The 19,051-nt window shown below is 48.6% G+C and overlaps 1 protein-coding gene across 10 annotated transcripts; it reads right to left on the bottom strand.

Annotated features, from left to right (window-relative positions):
- Positions 1–465: 465 nt before the first annotated feature.
- CHMP7 (charged multivesicular body protein 7) lies at positions 466–18,676 on the bottom strand. 10 transcript variants are annotated; one of them, XR_012417146.1, is made up of 14 exons: positions 18,316–18,676; positions 15,908–16,079; positions 9,604–9,789; positions 8,450–8,583; positions 6,970–7,018; positions 6,603–6,722; positions 6,225–6,323; positions 5,929–5,989; positions 4,924–5,103; positions 4,598–4,708; positions 2,187–3,220; positions 1,897–2,016; positions 1,549–1,655; positions 466–986 (listed from the first exon to the last, which is right to left on the bottom strand). XR_012417146.1 is itself a non-coding variant. In XM_065518992.1 (11 exons), the coding sequence occupies exons 1-10, from the start codon at positions 18,612–18,614 to the stop codon at positions 4,647–4,649; spliced, it is 1,362 nt and encodes a 453-aa protein (XP_065375064.1). In that variant the 5' UTR covers positions 18,615–18,676; the 3' UTR covers positions 2,311–2,511; positions 4,598–4,646. The 10 variants fall into 10 exon arrangements, 4 of the variants coding, with proteins under 4 accessions (XP_065375064.1, XP_005562897.3, XP_065375066.1 ...); XR_012417151.1 differs by lacking the exon at positions 18,316–18,676 and adding an exon at positions 17,760–17,831; XR_012417148.1 differs by having other exon boundaries at positions 466–1,655.
- Positions 18,677–19,051: the final 375 nt, after the last annotated feature.

Here is a 19,051-nt window from a genome sequence, read left to right as displayed (position 1 = left end):
TGGCATACATACAGAAAATTGTGTCCTCCATTTTTTTTTTTTTTTTTTTTTTTTGAGACAGTCTCTCACTCTTTTGCCCAGGCTGGAGCACAATGGTGCAATCATGGCTCGCTGCAGCCTTGACCTTCTAGGCTCAAGCAATACTCCCACCTCAGCCTCCCAAGTAGCTGGGACCACAAATGCACACCATCACGCCTGGCTAAATTTTTAAAAATTATTTTCTGTAGGAACAGGATCTCCCTATGTTCCCCCAGGCTGGTCTTGAACTCTTGGACTCAACTGATTTTTCCACCTTGGCCCCCTAAAGTGCTGGGATTACAGGTGTGAGCCACTGCACCTGGTCATGAGAATGCGTTTCTGAGAGTGTGGTTAGGAGTAGCCTGGTGCAAGAGTGGAAAGGGGTGATCTCTTTCTTCCATCCTATTAAGGGTCATAGCCAATACTCTTACAATAAAAGACAGGTTAACAGGAGAAAAACATAACACATTTATTAACATGCATGAAGCAGGGGAGCCATATAAAAAATATGAACATACACAGAAAGGCCCAATGGTTGGCACTTAAGTACTCTCTTCACTGGGGAAAGGGAAGTAGGGGGGCTTTAAATGAATGGACCCAAAGACCTGACAGTGGTTTGTAAATGGTTCTCTTTGGACGCTGAATGGGACTGAAGGACAAACAATAGCTTGTGGACAAGTCATGAAAGGTGAGGGGTAGTACTGCACTGTGAACCAAGGTTGTCTTACTATGTGGATACAGTCTCCCAGGTTATCTCTTGAAACTGCCCTCAGAAGAAAAGATGAAAAGTCTGTCTGGTATGGTATCCTGGCTGTAGCTTCTTTTTTTAGTCTTTTCTTGGGTGATTAATCATTCCTGGTTATTTAATGAGATTCATAGGGAGGGGGCTTTAAGACAACTGCATTTATTTTAGAAGAAGTTTTCTCAATCAGGTAACGGAACTTCCAGAGAAAGAGCTCCTCCTGGTGCTTCAGAAAAAGAAAGGGTCCAAAAAAAAGGAAAGAAAAAGGGTCAGAGAGATAGTATGCTCCTGGTGCTTTAGAAGAGTGTCAAAAAAAAAAAGAAAAAAAGAAAAAAAAAGAAAAAAAAGAAAGAAAGAAAAGAAAGGGTCAGAAAGACACCATGGTGGGGGAAAGTCAAGAGAGAGAGAGCTTGAGGCTGCTGCTTTAGTTCAGCTCGTCAAATGCCACATTTGGGGCATTATTTTCTGATCCTCAACACTTGTGTAACAAAGAATTCCAAGCTGGAAGTCAATAAACTAAATTCCCCTGTGAGCTCTGTGGCTTCAGCAAGCTGTCTAAGATTCAGGGTCCTCTTCTGTAAAACAGACATTTCCCCTACCCTTCTCGTGGCTCCTTCTGGCCATATTCCAGAGTCCATATTCTGGTTATATTCCAGGGTCTATAACCTTGCATTGCTTCTGTGCAGAAAGAGAAAAGAAGCCACACTTTCCCCAAAGAGTAGCCACAACTACGTAAAAATGAGAAGACATGAAGACACTTCAGAAGAAAGGAGGGTCACCAGGCTCACCCACAAGCCTCAGAGCAGGGCTTCGTTTTGATTCTTTGGGAGTCAGTGCTCTCAATGATCTCATCTTTCTTCACAGCTCCAGCTCTTCCCTCCTCTTTTCTGATGGCCTAGATTATATTTTCGGCAGATTGAGCCAGATCCTCATGACCACCTCCCGGAGGTCTGCTCAGCCCTGGGCTGTCACTTCAGGCAGGCAGTGAGAACTGCAGTGTAACCCTTTCGTCTCTTTCACAACGTCTGACTGCAGAGCCCACCCCGGTCCCAGGACTCTAGTTACACAACCTTTTGAGGCAGGCCCAAGAGATTCCCAGGTAGCACCCTTCCCCTCACCTCCAAATACCCACTTACCCTTCTATCCACACCTCCTCTCTGCAAACCATCACCGTTCCCATACTAGCAGTGATGGGGGACTCTCCAGCCACCCTCCCAGGCACGGCATCATCTCTTCACTTTGTCAGGCTCTGACTCCTGTCATGAGGCAGCAAAGATTCAAGAGAAGGAAGTCGGCCAGGTGCAGTGGCTCACACCTGTAATCCCAGCACTTTGAGAGGCTAAGGTGGGAGGGTCTCTTGAGGCCAGGAGTTTGAGACCTCATCTCTACCAAAAATAAAGAAAATTAGCCAGGTGTGGTGGCATACCTGTAGGCCCAGCTCCTCGGGAGGCTGAGGTGGGAGGATTGCTTGATCCTAGGTCGAGGCTACAGTGAGCCACGATCTCACACTGCACTCCAGCCTGGGTGACAGAGCAAGATCCTGTCTCAAAAAAAAAAAAAAAAAAAAGAGAGAGAGAAAACTCTCAAGAGGAGTGAATCCCTCCGCGGTGCTGACTCCTGAGGCCACTCAGCCCTGATTGCCCAGCTGTGGGAATCCCATGCTGGCAGCTGCAGCCGCCGCCACCAGAGTCCTGTAGATGACCCCTTCTTGTTCTCTGCTCCCAGCAGACTCAATAGCTCCTTTTAATTTCCTGTAGCACAGCAAAGAATAAGACTGGATCATTTAACAGGATTCTTCAGTGGCTCAGGATAGCGAAAGAAAAAGCAACCTTAAACCAGACTAACAAGGCTCACCAGGTCCAGGCCACTTCCTTCCAGCAGAAGGAATGGAACAGCGGTTCTGCCCTCTCTTTGGCTGGGCCTGTGAACTCCAGTCCCTCTCGCCCTTCTCACCAGGTCCTTTAGATTCTCCCAGGGCTTTCTGAGCCGCTGCTCTCACCACCTTTTCCTGGCCAGTTCACCTCTGACTTACCTGGAGCTGCAGACCGAGTGCTGCAGCCAATTGTTTCGCCTGTTCCTAATGCTGCCCTCAGCCTCAAAGCCCATCTCCCTCACAGGGCGTGGCAAACACCATCCCTGGAGGAGGGGCTGAGAAATACCAGTGCCAGACTAAAATATGATACAATCACATGAGCAGAAGAAATTAGGCCACTCATAGAGCCCAGGCAACGGAAAACTGTAGCAAGAGCACACTGCTAAAACCAGGGAGGCCATTCAAAGAGTGAGTTCTCCCCAGGAGAGCTCACTGTGCGCGGCCACTTGGATGGAGCAGCAGCTGCTGCAGCTCAAAGCTCACATGATCAGGCGCTCCACATTCTCCTCTGGACTTCAGAGAAAGAACCAAAGTGTGCAGAAGCTGGAAGCGTGGGGAGGCACGAAGGAACAAGACATTGATACAACCTAAAGAAGAGACGGGACAAGTGTTCCGGTGTTTCTTTTAATTATTTACCAGATAAAAAAGAAAAAAAATAGTGATTGTTTCTCTTCACCCCCAACATTTCCGTTTACCAAGGTCGAGTTGGAGAGAAATTCATTGAACAATGATTTGTGCTCCTGGCCTGGAGCAAATTCTCCTCCTCTGCTCTACGCCACCTCAGGCAGCAGGGACAGGGCAAAGGGCTCCAGGCAGAGATCCTGGCGGCTGGGCAGCGGAGTGGCATTGTGGCTATCGTTTCTTCTCACCGTTGCCAGAGCATTCAGACCCCTTCCTGTCTATCCCCCTACCCCGCCCTGCCCCGTCCCTCAGAGGAGGCAGGGAGCGGGGACTGCAGGAAGCAGGACAGGTGCACGGGTGGCCCAGGTAGCTCCCGGCAGATCTGGCAGAAGGCACAGCCCCTGCTTCTATTGCACATCCTGGCTCAGCTCCCCTGCCCCGAGCAGTAGGCCACAAAGTGAAACGCCTTCCAAATTCACAGAGCCCGGTGCTGTGCGCCAGGCTCAAGGAGGGGAGGTGTGTTGCTGTGTGGCTTGTTCTGGAAGATAGGTATGTATTTTTAAGTTATCCCATGATGGGGCCAAGGCCACAGTTTCACCTCTTTAGAAAAGTATAAGGGGTCTGGACATCTCGGGGTCCTGTAGTGACTGGGCCTCTTCCCAGGCGAGTGCAGAGGCCTCGGAAGAAGCTTTCCCCCACCAGCGGACCTCCTGCTGCATCGGATGAAGAGGCAGTGCCCACCGGCCACACCAGCCCCTTCGGACTGTCACGACTCTGGGCCACTTGGGGCGACCTCTTTCTCTGAACACCTGGAGAATTCTGACAAATGACCCTAGAGAAAAACCTTTTACACTACATGTTTCTCCATAAAATGGCAGCTAAGTCCCCTCAAATAAAACCTTGAAGTGTTTCATTCTCATTCTTCTCTTACCAGTGAAATCAAGTGGGGCAGAGTAAGTTATTTAACTGACATTAGCGAGACGATAAACCCCTCTAAAAAACCACAGGGGGAAGTGGGAACTGATTCAGATTTGGCAAAACTGCAAATCTTTCCCCTTCATAGGCTGGAACGAAGCTGGTGGGTGAAGACAAACTAAGTGTGCCAATGGCAAGAACTGCAGGCTATGAAATGACAGGTCAGACACAGGACTGTATAAATTGTGGCACTATAAAGATGAGAAGGCAGGTCCATAATACAGCTGGGAGCAAGCCTTTGGAGCATCGCTTCCAGAAATTCTATCTGTCCTGTAGTAAGTAGTAGCATCCAGATAAATCAGTAGTTCTCCTTCCTCCTCTTCCAAACACATTCTGAGAGTTTCTTGTTTAAATAACTATGTACACACCCAGCAAGCCTGGTCTCTCTTTTACATGAGGGTCCTTCACTTGAGGGTCCTACAATGGCTTTAGAGTCGGTTCCAATTGCCTTTTCGGAGATTTACTGCTTGGGACCAAACCTGCAAGGCAAAGAAATGACTGAACACTATAACAGGAAAATCTTGAAGATGAAGGCATTCCAGTGTTTATGAGACTGAGTCTTAATATAAACAAACCCTCAACTCCCTATAGGGCTCTGGTACTCTGGCAAATTGAGTAATTGGGCTTGGGCCCATCAACTCTGTCAGCCAGAAGGCCACATGCCCGCCTGAGGCCTTGGAAAACAGCTCCATACCTCCCTCTGATAAGGACAGTTTCTCAAGTTCAGCTTCAAGTTCAGCATCTGAGATCCTAGGGTTAGGCACACTGTTGGTAAAATGCCTATTGCGGGGGTTGTCAGGCAGATCCAAAGGTTCTTTGGTGGTATCCTGAAGGAGGATGTCCAATTCCTTCTCCAGTTCTTCACTGTCAAAATCTGGAAATTAAAGAGAACATAAAGATGCATAAACTCCAGGGAGAAATGCATTAATGAGTACAGGACTGAGGTTACCAAAACTCCGCTTAGCTTTTCAAAAGATGCCAGGCCTCCTTGCAAATTAAAAAAAAATCCCGGAAGTCAGGAAACTGAGGGTAGCTTCAAGCAGAGACGCTTCTTCCACACTCAGAGTTAAGTCACCAAGGAGGTGTATTCTGTTAACCCCATGGACCTGACCCTGATTCCCCTTGCCCTTGAAGGAGGATCCTCCAGTCGGAAGCCTTGTGAATGAGGAATGCCGGAGCACAGATGGCTCATGAGCACAGCTGTCAAGGAGGAAATGGCAATTCCCTGATTGCTCCTGCAGATGGGCCCCAGGGAGGGCAGGCTAGGAGAGGCCTGCCTGCAGCCGGAAAAGCAAATCTACCGTCAAACTCATCACAGCACAGGGAAACGAAGTCTTCTAGGATGAAAAGAAGAAACAATTGCTTTGGGCCAAGCATGGTGGCTCATGCCTGTAATCCCAGCACTTTGGGAGGCGGAGGCAGGCGGATCACGAGGTCAGGAGTTCGAGACCAGCCTGACCAACATGGTGAAACCCCATCTCTACTAAAAATACAAAAATTAGCCCGGTGTGGTGGTGTGCGCCTATAATCCCAGCTACTCAGGAGGCTGAGGCAGGAGAATCGCTTGAACCCAGGAGGCGGAGGTTGCAGTGAGCCGAGAATGTGTCACTGCACTCCAGCCTAGGTGACAGAGTGAGACTCCATCTAAAAATAAATAAATAAATAAATAAAAATAAAAATAACCACCTTGTCCACTCACCTAAGCCATTGGTTACCCCACCAGCCAGAGTCTGAGAAACTTCATCCTGGGTGTCACAGAGCTGTAAGAGACAAGTGCAAAGCCCTGAGTTGGGCATGGTGGCTCTGAGCATCTCAGGCTTCGGTGGAAAATATCTAGGGTGACAAAGCAATCCTGCCCCAAATGAGAATCAAGAAAAGCTTCCTCAAGTTCACAAGGTCACAAGTCAAGTTTCATTAAAGAGGATGTACAATGAAGTCAAATCTGTCCTCTGTCACTTCCTTCTCTGTGTCTCCCTCCCTGGCCCCTTTCTGTACCTCTTGGATCTGATCCACAAGGCTCTCTGCCTTCTCCACTGTGACATCCTTCATGGAGAGTTTGAGTGCTCCCACCCCAGCCTGGTAGGCATTAAAAACCTAAAGACAAAGCAAAGCTATCAGTGCATATGACAGACATTTGGCAAAATACAGACAATATTGTTTCAACTCCAAAACGCAGCTTTGGGGTTTTTTGGGCACCCAATCTCAATTTACCCTATACCCACTGAGGCCAAACCTCCTGACTGGAAAGACAAAGGCAACCCCAGCTACATCCCGAAAGAACCCAGGGATCCTCCAAACGGCAAAGCCGAAGCTGCAAGTGACCAACACCCACGGAGAGACCAGCTGAGTGCTGGAGTAGGGGGGAGTGGCTACCATTTGATCTGTCTGGGAGGCATAGATCCGGTCCAGGATGCCTTGAACAGTGTCCAGCTTGGCATGCAAGGCCTCGATGCGCTTCTCTGTCCGTTGCTTGGCCTTGAGAGACCTCAGTGCCTGGGGGGCATGGAGACTTGGGTCAGTGCTGAACTGGGAAGCCAAAGGGCAAGAGGAAGACAGCCCTTCCCAGACCCTAAGGCCGTCCCAGCCTTCTTCCCTCCCATCTGTAAAATAAGCCGTGGTGCCTGGGCCCCTGCAGACTCTGTCCCCCTCAAAACCCCAGCAGGCTGCTCTCCGAACTGCTGGGCATCGCTCCAGGCCTGCCTGGGGCACTGCTATGGGGCTGGAGGAGACAAGAACTCACCAGCTGCTTCTTTCCTGCTCGGCATGCCCGGCGAGCTTCTTCTTTACACCTAGAAACAGAGGGACAGATAAGATGACTGAGTCACAGGACGGGAGGGGCAGGGTCCCAAAGGGTCCCTGAGAGCAGCACTCAAGTCAAGGTGGTTTTAAATCTGAAGACTAAACCCACTCTGCCCAGTGGCAAGAAAAATGATGCTGAAGGTCAAAAACTCTTGTGGCAAGTCAACAGGCAGCTCAAGCAGGCTGACTGAGGACAAGCTTTTTCTACCCACCACGACAGAACATGCAAACAGGGCACCTCGTACATGTCTTCCCAATTTGGGGAGACAGGGAATGAACTGTTAACACCAACAATGACCTTGGACACATCCCTCTGCCTCCCAACAAGGCGAGGCTTTCCCAACTGGAAGACAGACTTCAATGTCTGTGTCCCCCTGCCGGAGTGTGTGTCTTTATCAGGGATTCCTCGTACAGTCATCCAGGGGAAAGGGCAGGGGAAGGGCCCCTCAGAAAGACCTCTGCAAAGGCAGGAACCTGTCTTGTCCACGCCTATATCCCCAGTCCCTAAGACAATGCCTAGCTCAATAAATATTAGTTGAATGGATACTGGTAAGGAAGAGCATAAACATTACACTCACAGTCATGGTCTGCGGGGGAAGAATTAAGACTCGTGTTTTCAGCTGGACACAGTGGCTCACCCCAGCAATGCCAGCACTTTGGGAGGCTGAGGTGGGAGGTGGGAGGCTTGCTTGCGCCGAGGAGTTTGAGACCAGCCTGGGCAACACGGTGAGACCTCATCTCAACAAAAAATTTAAAAACTAGCCAGGCATGGTGGTGCGCACTTGTGGTCCCAGCTACTGAGGAGGCTAAGGCAGGAAGATTGTTTGAGCCCAGGAGTTTGAGACTGCAGTGAGCTAAGATCGTGTCACTGCTCTCCAGCCTGGGGCATAGTGCAAGACCCTGTCTCAATTTAGGAAAAAAAAAAAAAAAAAAAAGGCCAGGCGCAGTGGCTCACGCCTGTAATCCCAGCACTTTGGGAGGCCAAGATGGGCAGCTCACGAGGTCACAAGATTGAGACCATCCTGGCTAACACAGTGAAACCCCGTCTCTACTAAAAATATAAAAAAATTAGCCAGGCGTGGTGGCAGGTACCTGCAGTCCCAGCTACTCAGGAGGCTGGGGTAGGACAATGGTGTGAACCCAGGAGGTGGAGCTTGCAGTGAGCCGAGATCACACCACTGCACACCAGCCTGAGTGACAGAGCAAAAAAAAAAAAAAAAGAAAGAAAAGGCCTCATTTTTTTTCTCTTTTGTGATATTCTGTGCTTTCTATGATTTCTGCATTGAGCAGTGAGTACTTCTGTAATTAGCTTAAAAAAAAAAACAAACCTATCTTTTTAAAAGCCCACATACAGTAACATTTTGCTGTCTCTGGGGGCCAGCCACAGTGGGGAGGGGGCTCAGCTAGGGGTTAAAAGTTACCTCTCTGCTTCCTGGGATAAGGACTCCACTTTGCGCGAGAGAAGCTGTTCACTCTGCATCAGCTGGTACACCCCAACGTCTACGTCATTGACTGGAGAGACCTTGGCATGTGGCCCTCGGGCAAACTTCACAATCTGAGGGACAGGGAGAAATTACTACTGCTGCTACCACAAAGGCTGAGAACTTCCCAAGCAGGAGTGCTGGTGGGCATATGAGAACAGCAGGCCCCCCTTATCCATAGGGGATACATTCCAGTGAATGGAACCCCCCGTGGATGCCTGAACCCTCGGAGAATATTGAACCCTATATATACAGCTATGCAAACATTTTTCCTTCTTCACAGTTTTTCCTATAGAAGATTCATTCTTACTGTAGATCCTAGCAACCTTAGCAAATGATATTTTGTCTTCCTTATTTAGTCCAGAACTTTCACCTTTTCACTTAAAGGAAGCACCTGACAGCTTCTCTTTGGTAAATCTGGACTGCCAGCACCACTGCTCTTGTGCTTTGGGGCCATTATTAAGTACAATAGGCCAGGCACGGTGGTTCACACCTGTAATCCTAGCACTTCGGGAGGCCGAGGCAGGAGGATCACTTGAGGTCAGGAATTCAAGATAGCCTGGCCAAATGGTGAAACCCCTTCTCTACTAAAAATACAAAAATTAGCCAGGCGCTGTGGCGCATGCCTGTAATCCCAACTACTCGGGAGGCTGAGGCAGAAGAATCGTTTGAACCTGGGAGGTGGAGGCTGCAGTGAGCTGAGATTGTGCGATTGCTGGGCGACAGCAAGATTCTATCTCAAAAAAAAAAAAAAAGTACAATAAGGGTGGCTTGAACACAACCACTGCAGTGCCATGACAGTCAATCTGATGACTGAGACAACTCCTAAGTGACTCAGGCAGGGAGATGCTGGACAAAGGGGAGATGAGCATTCAGGCGGAATACTACGAGGTCCCATCACACTACTCAGAACAGTGCACAACTGAAATCTATGGAACTGTTAATGTTTGGAATTTTCCACTTATTATTTTTGGACCGTGGTTGACTGCAGGTAACTGAAACTCTGGAAAGCAAAATCTCAGATAAGGGGTCGCTACTGTATGTACTGAATCAATCACCGCTGAGTCAGAGAATGAACAGGTGAGCCTCCGTACCTTCTCCCCGTTCTGCTCGAGGACTGTGACCCTCTTCTCCTTCTGCAGCTGCAGCAACACCAAGTAGAAGGTCCTCTCATCTGGGCAGGAGTTAGCGCAGAGGGTGCTGAGCTCTGACAGGGCCACCACGGGGTGGGAGGAGAGGGGCGAGTTCTGATACAGACGATACACCTCCTCAGCCTTTTCCTGCGGGAAAGGCAACATGGGCTGACAGGCCCTGGCCACTGCCACAGGACGCAGGGACCCTGACCCTGAGCTTCAAAACCATGACCACACAAGGCAAGCACCCGGGAATCCCAAGCCCATCCTCCCCAAGTAGCGGCTTTTTAAAAAGGAGGAAGGATCTGTGTTTTTAAGCCTTGGAGGAAAGTTTGGTGACTCCATATGAAATGCACATGAGATGCTGGGAGCCAGCTCTGCACTGCACGTCCACTGGGGATTTTACACTCCTGCCTCTCTCTGGTCTGTGGTTTCCCAAGGGAAGACTGAGGAGGTGAGCTGAAGTAGAACATCTGTGAAGGAGACCTGAGGCCTGATTTCCAGCCCAGCCTGGGTGACACTGGGCCAGTCACAGCCTCACTAGTCCTCAGTATCACTCTCTGAAGAGGGTGGATGAAATGATATCTAATTCCCTTCCAATTGTAGTCTCTCCATTTTCCTGCCAATTGGCTATACTGCAAACACAAACATTACTGAGTCTGTAAAGAGTCTTAAGGGAAAAGGGCCAGGCATGGTGGTTCATGCTGGTAATCCCAGCACTTTGGGAGGCGGAGGCAGGCGGATTACCTGAGGTCAGGAGTTCGAGACCAGCCTGGCCAACATGGCAAAACCCCGTCTTTACTAAAAATACAAAAAACATTAGCCGGGTGTGATGGTGGGCCCCTATAATCCCAGCTACTTGGGAGGTTGAGGCAGGAGAATCACTTGAACCTGGGAGGCAGAGGTTGCAGTGAGCTGAGATTGTGCCACTGCACTCCAGCCTGGGCAACAAGAGCAAAACTCTGTTTCAAAACAACACAAAACAAAAAACAAAGAAAAGTATATGATAAACAGATGGGATAAGATTAGTGACAAGACTAAGAAATGTAAGTTCCAAGAAATAATGTCACTATTTTGCTCATACATGGAAATTACTACCAGAAACAAGAAAGACTTACTGAGGTGTGCATGGGATGCTGTGAAAATATAGGAAAAGACTGCCTGGGGATTCAGGATTTCTTGGAAAAAAAAAAAAAAAATGTTTAGCAGAATTCTGAAGAGTGAGCAAGCTGCTAGGTGAAGAGGTGAAAGGGGTATCTCGGGAAGAGAGAGGAACATAAGTATAGAAGGGTGGGTCAATGTGGCACGTGTACAAATGTAGAGGGGAAAGGAAAGAGAGGAGAAGCACTCCTATGTATATACATACATACATATATATATATATATATATATTTTTTTTTTTTTTTTTTTTTTTTTGAGATGGAGTCTCGCTCTGTCGCCCAGGCTGGAGTGCAGTGGCTGGATCTCTGCTCACTGCAAGCTCCACCGCCTCCCGGGTTAACGCCATTCTCCTGCCTCAGCCTCCCTAGAAGCTGGGACTACAGGCGCCCGCCACCATGCCCGGCTAATTTTTTTGTATTTTCAGTAGAGACGGGGTTTCACCGTGTTCGCCAGGATGGTCTCGATCTCCTGACCTCGTGATCCACCCGCCTCGGCCTCCCAAAGTGCTGGGATTACAGGCGTGAGCCACCGCGCCTGGCCAAGCACTCCTATATTATAGAAAGTATAATATCTTATGATGATCCTTTATTCTGTAGATGGTGGGTGGTCACTGAAGAAAACTGACATTGCTAGATTAACAGAAAGCTAACTGCCAATTGGGATAGGATGGATTGTAGAGTTAAGATTAGAGGCAAGGAGACCATTTACACAGGAGATTATGTGGGGTTGAACAACAGACTATTTGAATAATAGACACAGAAAGAGGAGTGGTGGAGCCAAACAAAATTCAGAAGATAACACTGGTAACTGGATACAGGGTTGGAGGAGAAAGTTGAGAGGAAAGTCACCATGGATTGAGTGACTGATGGATGTGACGCTATTAATAGCAAAAAACACAGGAGGAAAAGACTAGTTTAAAGGAAAGACAAAATATCTCATCTTGGATATGATGTTTTAAGATGTCTGACAGAGGCCGGGCGCGGTGATTCACGCCTATAATATAGCACTTCGGGAGGCTGAGGTGGGTGGATCACCTGAGGTCAAGAGTTTGAGACCAGTCTGGCCAACATGGTGCAATCCCGTCTCCACTAAAAAAATACAAAAAAATTAGCTGGGCATGGTGGCAGCGCCTGTAATCCCAGCTACTTGGGAGGCTGAGGCAGGAGAATTGCTTGAACCCGGGAGGCGGAGCTTGCAGTGAGCCAAGATTGCGCCACTGCACTCCAGCCTGGGCAACAGAGCGAGACTCCATCTGAAAATAGACAAATAAATAAATAAAAAAGATGTCTGAGAGATATCCAAAAATATATATACAACATATAAGTGGATCTACAAATCTGAAACTCAAAGGAGACGGCAGGACAGTGATACAACGGTTGAAAGTCCTCAGCATATCCACGGCAAATATCCAAGGACACTCAGGGAGGAAAGTAATAAGCTGAAGGAAGATCACTGTTTAGGAAGTGAAGGAACCCACAAAAGAGAGCCAGCAGGACTGCTTTGGGGGAACCAAGGAGAGCTTGCTGCATCATGTAAACAAATTCAAGGAAATTAGACATTTTAAGAAGCGACTCGTCAATGGTGTCAAAGGGTGGAAAAGAGCCTAGTAAGACACAGACATTGAGTTTTCATGGATTCGACTGCCCTACCAGATATGCAACTACTGCACTAACTGCACAGTAACCACACACAAATAAATTAATGTTATACGACATCAAGAAAAAATACTGAGACAACTGGCCATCCATTTGGAATAAGAGCTTTTCCCCACCACATACACAAAAATAAGTATTGAAGTAACGACATGTAAAGGGAAAAACTTAAAGTACAAAGTAATAAAAGAATACCCACTTAAGCTTGAGTCAGAAGATGCCTTCCTAAAGAAGACCTGAAATTCAGTAGCTATACGGAAAAGTTTGAGACATCTGACTACAGAAATATGAACCCTTCTATATGGTAAAAGACACCATAAATAAAAATTAAGCAAGCAACAGACTGGGAAACAATATTTACATCCTTAATACTAAATACATTATACGTATCTATCTCTAATACATAAAGAATACAGATTAACATAAAAGATAGCACAATACGGCCGGGCGTGGTGGCTCACACCTGTAAGCCCAGCATTTGGGAGGCCAAGGTGGGCGGATCACGAGGTCACGAGATTGAGACCATCCTGGCTAACAAGGTGAAACCCCGTCTCTACTAAAAATACAAAAAATTAGCCGGGTGTGGTGGCAGGCACCTGTAGTCCCAGCTGCTCAGGAGGCTGAGGCAGGAGAATGGTGTGAGCCCGGGAGGTGGAGCTTGCAGTGAGTGGAGATCACGCCACTGGACTCCAGCCTGGGAGACAGACTCCATCTCAAAAAAAAAAAAAAAAAAAAAAAGATAACACAATACGAAACAGGCAAAGGATATAAACAGACAATTTACAGAAGGGGATATGTAAATGGCTAGTACATAGGTGAAAAAAATGCTTAATTCACAAACAGGACGTATCATTTTTTTTCCCAGTAAGTTGGTAAGATTGAAAAGACTGATATTATCCAGTGCTGATAAGGATGTGGGGAGACTGGACTATAGAATCTTGATGAAAGTGCAACTTATTACAAACTTTTGAAAAGTAGTTTGGCAATTTTTGTTAAAATTTAAAAAGTACATAGGCATTTCTGAAAATCAATTCCATAAAAATAAAGGGAGAAGTACATAGATCTCTGCCCAAGTGGCATTTTTTTGTAATGGAAAAATGGAGAGAGAAATCAGAATGACTTAAATGTCCATCTGCAGAGCACCTGTTGCATAAATTGTGGCATATCAATAGATTATCATGCAGGCATCAAAAAGAATCAAGTAAATCCATACTGTGTAGGGCCTGGAAAGAGGCACCTGATATAATGCAGTGGAAGAAAACAAAGCAGATTGCACACCGATTTCATTTCTAGAAAAAAATGGAGTGATGTGTACACGTGTCTGTGTGTATATATTCATCCACTCGACAGGGATCTGTTGACTGTCTATCAGGTACCAGGCCCCAGGCACTGCTCCCAGGGTCCCAGGGCCCATGGCACTGTTCCCTTCTAGCAGGAAAGACAGATAAGAAAAAAGTGAATAAGATTTTCAGGAAGAACTAGAGTTGACAAGGCCATTAAGGAAACATAAGTCTGTAAACATACACACTCACACACTCACACAAATGTGAAGAGAGTGCCCAAAGAGAGAAAAGTTGGATGAACAGAAAGAAAACTTTCATTTCTTTGTATTTTTTTTTTTAATAACAAAATAACAATGTTTGCTTTTTTGTATTTTTCAGTACCATCCAAAAGTAAAAAGTTACTGGCTGTTTCTCTGTCTGGACTCGGGAAAACCAATTTACATCAAGAGCAGGCTTGTTTTGTTTGCAAACCTCACCTGTGGGGATCCACGGGTCTGCCTCTCCTCCGCCCCAGGCTGGAGGACAATGTGAGATGAGAGGCAGACTCAAATCATCCTGCAGTCTTTGCAGGGACCTTGACTGAGCCCTGGAGACCAGGGCACCGGGCAGGGTAATAACCGCGTGGGTGCGGGGAGGGCGTGTAGATGGAGCAAAGGGGCTGCCCCTGAAGAAAATGTGGGCTGCTTAGTCAAAGTCCTGGGGGACAGCGAGACATTGGCAGATTTGGGAGACCTCTTCCTCCATCTGAAGCAGAGTGCGCTGGAGTCTCTCACAGTGAGGAGAAACGAGTGCGTCTCTTGGGGTGAGGGTGGGGATTCTGGGCTGGCTCCAGCTGTGTGAAGCCTCTAGGGCTATGCAAGGGCCCTGAGGTCAGGCTTGGTCTGTGAATTTCAAAAATACTCTCTGCAATGTACTTTGGCCACCAGGTGCTCAGTCAACTTTGTAGACACACACACACACACACACACACACAGAGACTCATCCACAGCATCCGGGTGGAGGGGGTGGTTGAAGCAGGTCTGCACCGGGTGACAGAGTGAATGGGAGGTGAGGAAATGGTGACGCAAAGGTCAGCTGAGAAGAAAACAGCAGTCACTAGGTAGGGCCCAGGTACCACAAAAGAGACAATCCGTGTTCAGAAAAGCACGAGTGGGTTTGGGTTTACAGGCTGAGACGTAGATGGAACATACCGGGCAAGAGGCCAGCCAATGGGACAAAGGGACAAGAGGTGCAGACGCACAGCAGATGAGGGGCAGAGGAAGGACACTACACTCTGAGCACAGAAGGAGGTGGGCTCTGAGGAGGTCAGGCTTGGGGTAGGAGGACAGAAAACTGAAGGCCAACTCAGGAACCCTGAGTCTACCTTCTCAGTGAAGTGCCTGCAGAGAGGAAAGAGGACACAGCGTGTGAGGGGACAGAGAGAAAGAAAAATGAGGCTGTGGTGTGGCTCTGAGGGCCTCCCACAGCTGGGGACTGTGAAGGGGACCTCAGTCTGATGACAGGTGATTTTCTCCAGCAGGGGTGTTAGACCCCATGTGGCTGATCTAGGGCTATGGATTTGCTGGGAGTCTCCTGGTGTGGACCAAAGGAGATGCAAAGGAGCTGAGGGTGTTGCTGAGGAAGGGAGTGGAGCAATGAGCCATGCGATTAAGGCTGTGGGGAAGGCAGGCCGGGAGGAGGCTGACTGACCAGGAGGCTAGGACGGGACCATGGCCCCAGTGGCCTCTTCAAGGGAGAGGAGCATGTGCAGCAGAAGGCAGGCCATCAGAAAGCTGGAACGGGAAAGGGCACGGTCACAAAGTAGGAAAGCGGAGCTGAGTGCGCCAGTTCAGAGGTGGCAATACCGAAAGCCACAAGGTCCTCAGGAATCCTGAGAAACTCCTGTCAGTAAACTACAGAAGGCAAAGCATTTCCTAAACGGCTGCTTAACATGAATCCCTACAGATACTAGAAAATAATCCACTGTTAGTTGCTGAAAATTCCCAGACAAAGGCTAACCCTTGAAATGTACAAGTCCCACTAATGAATATACAAAGCGCAAGTACAAGGGAGGGCAGATAAACTCAGTTATCAACTCAGTCACCATGTAAAAAAGAACGCACCCAAGGGACGTGGAGGATGCTATGATCACATCAGGTGACACCCAGACACCCCCTTCTGAGTACCCACCTTCAACAGCTCCACAGCGACAAGGACCTCCTCGGCTGGAACCTTATTATCTCCCAGCATGTTAGAAAGAGTCCACTTGAGAGGCTTCAGCAGGAAGACCCCGACCCCCCAGGAGATCCAGCTGCTGTCTACACTGGCCATGAAGTCTGACTCCCGCTGCAGCTCCCCTCGACTGCAGGGAAGAAAAAGAAGGGTGTGTAGTAGCACTTAATGCAATATCCCATTCCAGTCTCCAGCTCCCCCTTTACCCCAAAAGAGGAATTTTATCATCATCATCACTACCATTTACTAAGCCCCTACGCTGTGCTAACTACATGCAGCATTGTTTATACCCCAGCTCTAAGCCTCACAACACCTCTGCATAGGAGGCGGTGTTATGAGCATTTTAACAAATGAGAAAACTGAGGGACTCAGAAGGTAAGCAGAGAGGTCAAATCTACACCACGATAGAGCTGGAACCAAAAGGCAAGTGCCCCACTAAGACAACAGAAACACAGGCAGCTTCTGAGCCTTCGCTGAGATTTTCTTTTACAAATGGTGCTCAAAACAATCAAATGAAAATAAATCACTGTCGAGTGCAAGACACAAGGAAGAAAACAAAGATGTACACAGAAAGACTTCGTGCTCTTCCAAGGCAAGGGTGGGGATACGATGTATATGTAAGTATATGTAAGTATTTCGTGGTGCTGGTAACAGTAACAGCAGCTCAATTTATTAAATGCTTGCTGCTGGCCAGTCACTATGCTGAAGGCTATATAAGGAATATCTCTTCAAATCCTCACAATAAACCTAGGTACAATTATCATCACCATTTTAGAATTTGTCAAACTGAGAATTAAAGACAGCATAAAATTTGTGCAGGGCCACATAATTTAGCAAATGGCAGAGCCAGGATTCAGGCCTAGGCCAGTTGGCCCTCAAGCTAAGCTGTTAACTATTAGGTTGGTGCAAAAGTAATTGTGGTTTTTGATACTACTTTTAATACTAATACTATGCCACGTCGCCTCTGTGGAGAAGTATCACCCTCAGAAATTCTTCAGGACCCAGGTAAGCAACAGGAAGCTTCAGTGGAGCGTCAGCAGTCAGGAGAAGAGACTTTAATACCATCGACGTATTAAAGTGTCTGGATCGGAAGTGAAAGATCGTCACCCTTCTACAGTAAGGAGGTCCATTCTGGTCTCATCCCTCACTGACTTCTTCAACTACTGTTTCTCCTGTTTCCTACTTCAGGCATGAACAAAAACGGTTTGCACTGTACACATTCTCCGAAAGCCTTGCTGGCCAGGTGCAGTGGCTCAACGCCTGTAATTCTAACACTTTGGGAGGCCGAGGTGGGAGGATCGCTTGAGTTCGGGAGTTCGAGACCATCCTAGGCAATATCAATGTCAGCCAATGGGAAGGTACTGAGAACAAAAGTAGAGAAGGGAGAGCTCTTAATCAGAAAGAGCAGCAAACTAAAAAAAAGAAAAAGAAAAAAAGAAACAAACAAAAAAAACACATCAGAGTTGACTTTCTCCCTCCTTCACTGAGAAGGGTATCACGCTAGGCTGGTCTCAGAATGATACGTACATTGAACTGCAAATGACTTATCCAAAGACCAGGTATCCAGTCCCGGTATCAGCTTTAACCACCTGTGTAACTCTGAGGAAGTCACTTGATCTCTCTGAAACTCAGTTTCCTCTTCTGTCTGCTGAGGATAATCTACCACCGCACCACAAGACCGCTGAGTGGGTCAAATGGTGCATACAAAGTATCAGCATGCTGCCAAGCACTGTACATCTATTAGTTATCAATGTTACCCCTCAGATACCGCCAAAACACTGCACCTGTCACACACGTATCTCCTACAGACCTTTTAAGGGCACTCAGATACTCAGCAAAGCCCTCGTTCTCCTTCACGTCCTCTCTGCTCCAAAAAGCCTGTGCCAAGGACAAGCCAGACGCATGAGCTGTGCCAGGGGTTGTTGGCAAGATGCCTACAGGCCTCTTCCCCACGAATGCCCGCTTTTTAGCTCTGACCTTCTCTAGGTTAATGAATACTATCTCTTAGACCTTCTGCTCCACGGGCCATTCAAATTTGGAGGCTCTTACGAAATAACTACATAACGGGGTCCCAGTTCAGGCAAATCACTGTCACCTTTGCTAGGCTGGTTTCTCTGGAACTCATCTAATGGGACTATCCCCGACCCCAAATCTTCCCCCAGACCCCCCCCTTCCTCTCCCTCCAAGCCTCCCTAGCCCGGCCTCCTTATTTCCCTTCTTCGCCTTCTGAACCCACACTGGATGCCTTCTCTGGGCCAGACACTGGGCTGGGCGCAGCGCACTGTGCAGAGAACAGGACCAGGGCCCGGCCCTCGGAGAGCTGCCCCCGCCCGCCCTCGTGACCCCGGCCCCGGCCCGCCCCTCACCGCAGCAGGTCCTGCAGCACCGTGGCCAGCCCCAGCGGGACGCTCCCCTTGCGTTGAAAGGCCTCCTGCAAGTCCCGCAGACGCAGGCGCACCACCCCCTGGCGGCGGCTGTGGCTCAGCACCAACGGCGCCCAGAAGCCCATCTTGCTGTCCCAGTCGGTGCTGTTCACCTCGCGACTCCTCTTGAAAGCGGAGAACAGGAAGGACATGCGCTCCTCGTCCTCCTCCCACTCGGGGGGCAGTAGGCCCGCCGGGTCTCCCCCGGCCGGAGCCTCGGCCTCCCGCTCCGGGGACCACATCGGAACCCCCCAGCCCCGGCAAGGCACCGAACACAAGCCCGGCCCTGGTCCCCTTCCGCCCTAGTTCCCTCCCGGCTTCCGTTCCTTGACCACCTCCTTCTCGTTCACACGTCACCGCCGCCCCGAGCATGAAATAAGTTCCGTAAGTCTTCAAGGCGCATGCGTTGCGCTGCGCTCCGTAACCGGGCAGCAGGATGATGAAGTTCTTTTCAGAGAGACACCGAGCGCTTGCGCCGACCCCTCCTCCCACGGTCTTTGTGCGGAAAGAAAGGCTTGCGCCTGCGCGGCAGGTAGCTGCAGCTTACGTTCCCTTCAAGATCCTGGAGTTTGGCAAAGCGTTCTACAGCGGCTTCTGACCTGTGGCTTCAGAAAATGGAACGGGGGAATCGCCGCAGAGGGGCGCCAGTGGTGCCCGGACCACCCGGATGGATCCGTGA

This window comes from Macaca fascicularis, chromosome 8, assembly GCF_037993035.2.
Source record: "Macaca fascicularis isolate 582-1 chromosome 8, T2T-MFA8v1.1".
Lineage (NCBI taxonomy): Eukaryota > Metazoa > Chordata > Mammalia > Primates > Cercopithecidae > Macaca > Macaca fascicularis.
The sequence above is the reverse complement of the archived record's forward strand: the minus strand, read 5'-3'. Positions and strand labels throughout refer to the sequence as shown.

Coding starts and splice junctions, on each gene's coding strand:
- CHMP7 (XM_065518992.1), bottom strand. CDS start 18,614: ATGTGGTCCCCGGAGCGGGAGGCCGAGGCTCCGGCCGGGGGAGACCCG. Junction 16,080..18,315: donor GTGCTGCAGGACCTGCTGCG/GTGAGGGGCGGG, acceptor TCTTCCCTGCAG/TCGAGGGGAGCTGCAGCGGG. Junction 8,584..9,603: donor TCGAGCAGAACGGGGAGAAG/GTACGGAGGCTC, acceptor CCTGTCCCTCAG/ATTGTGAAGTTTGCCCGAGG.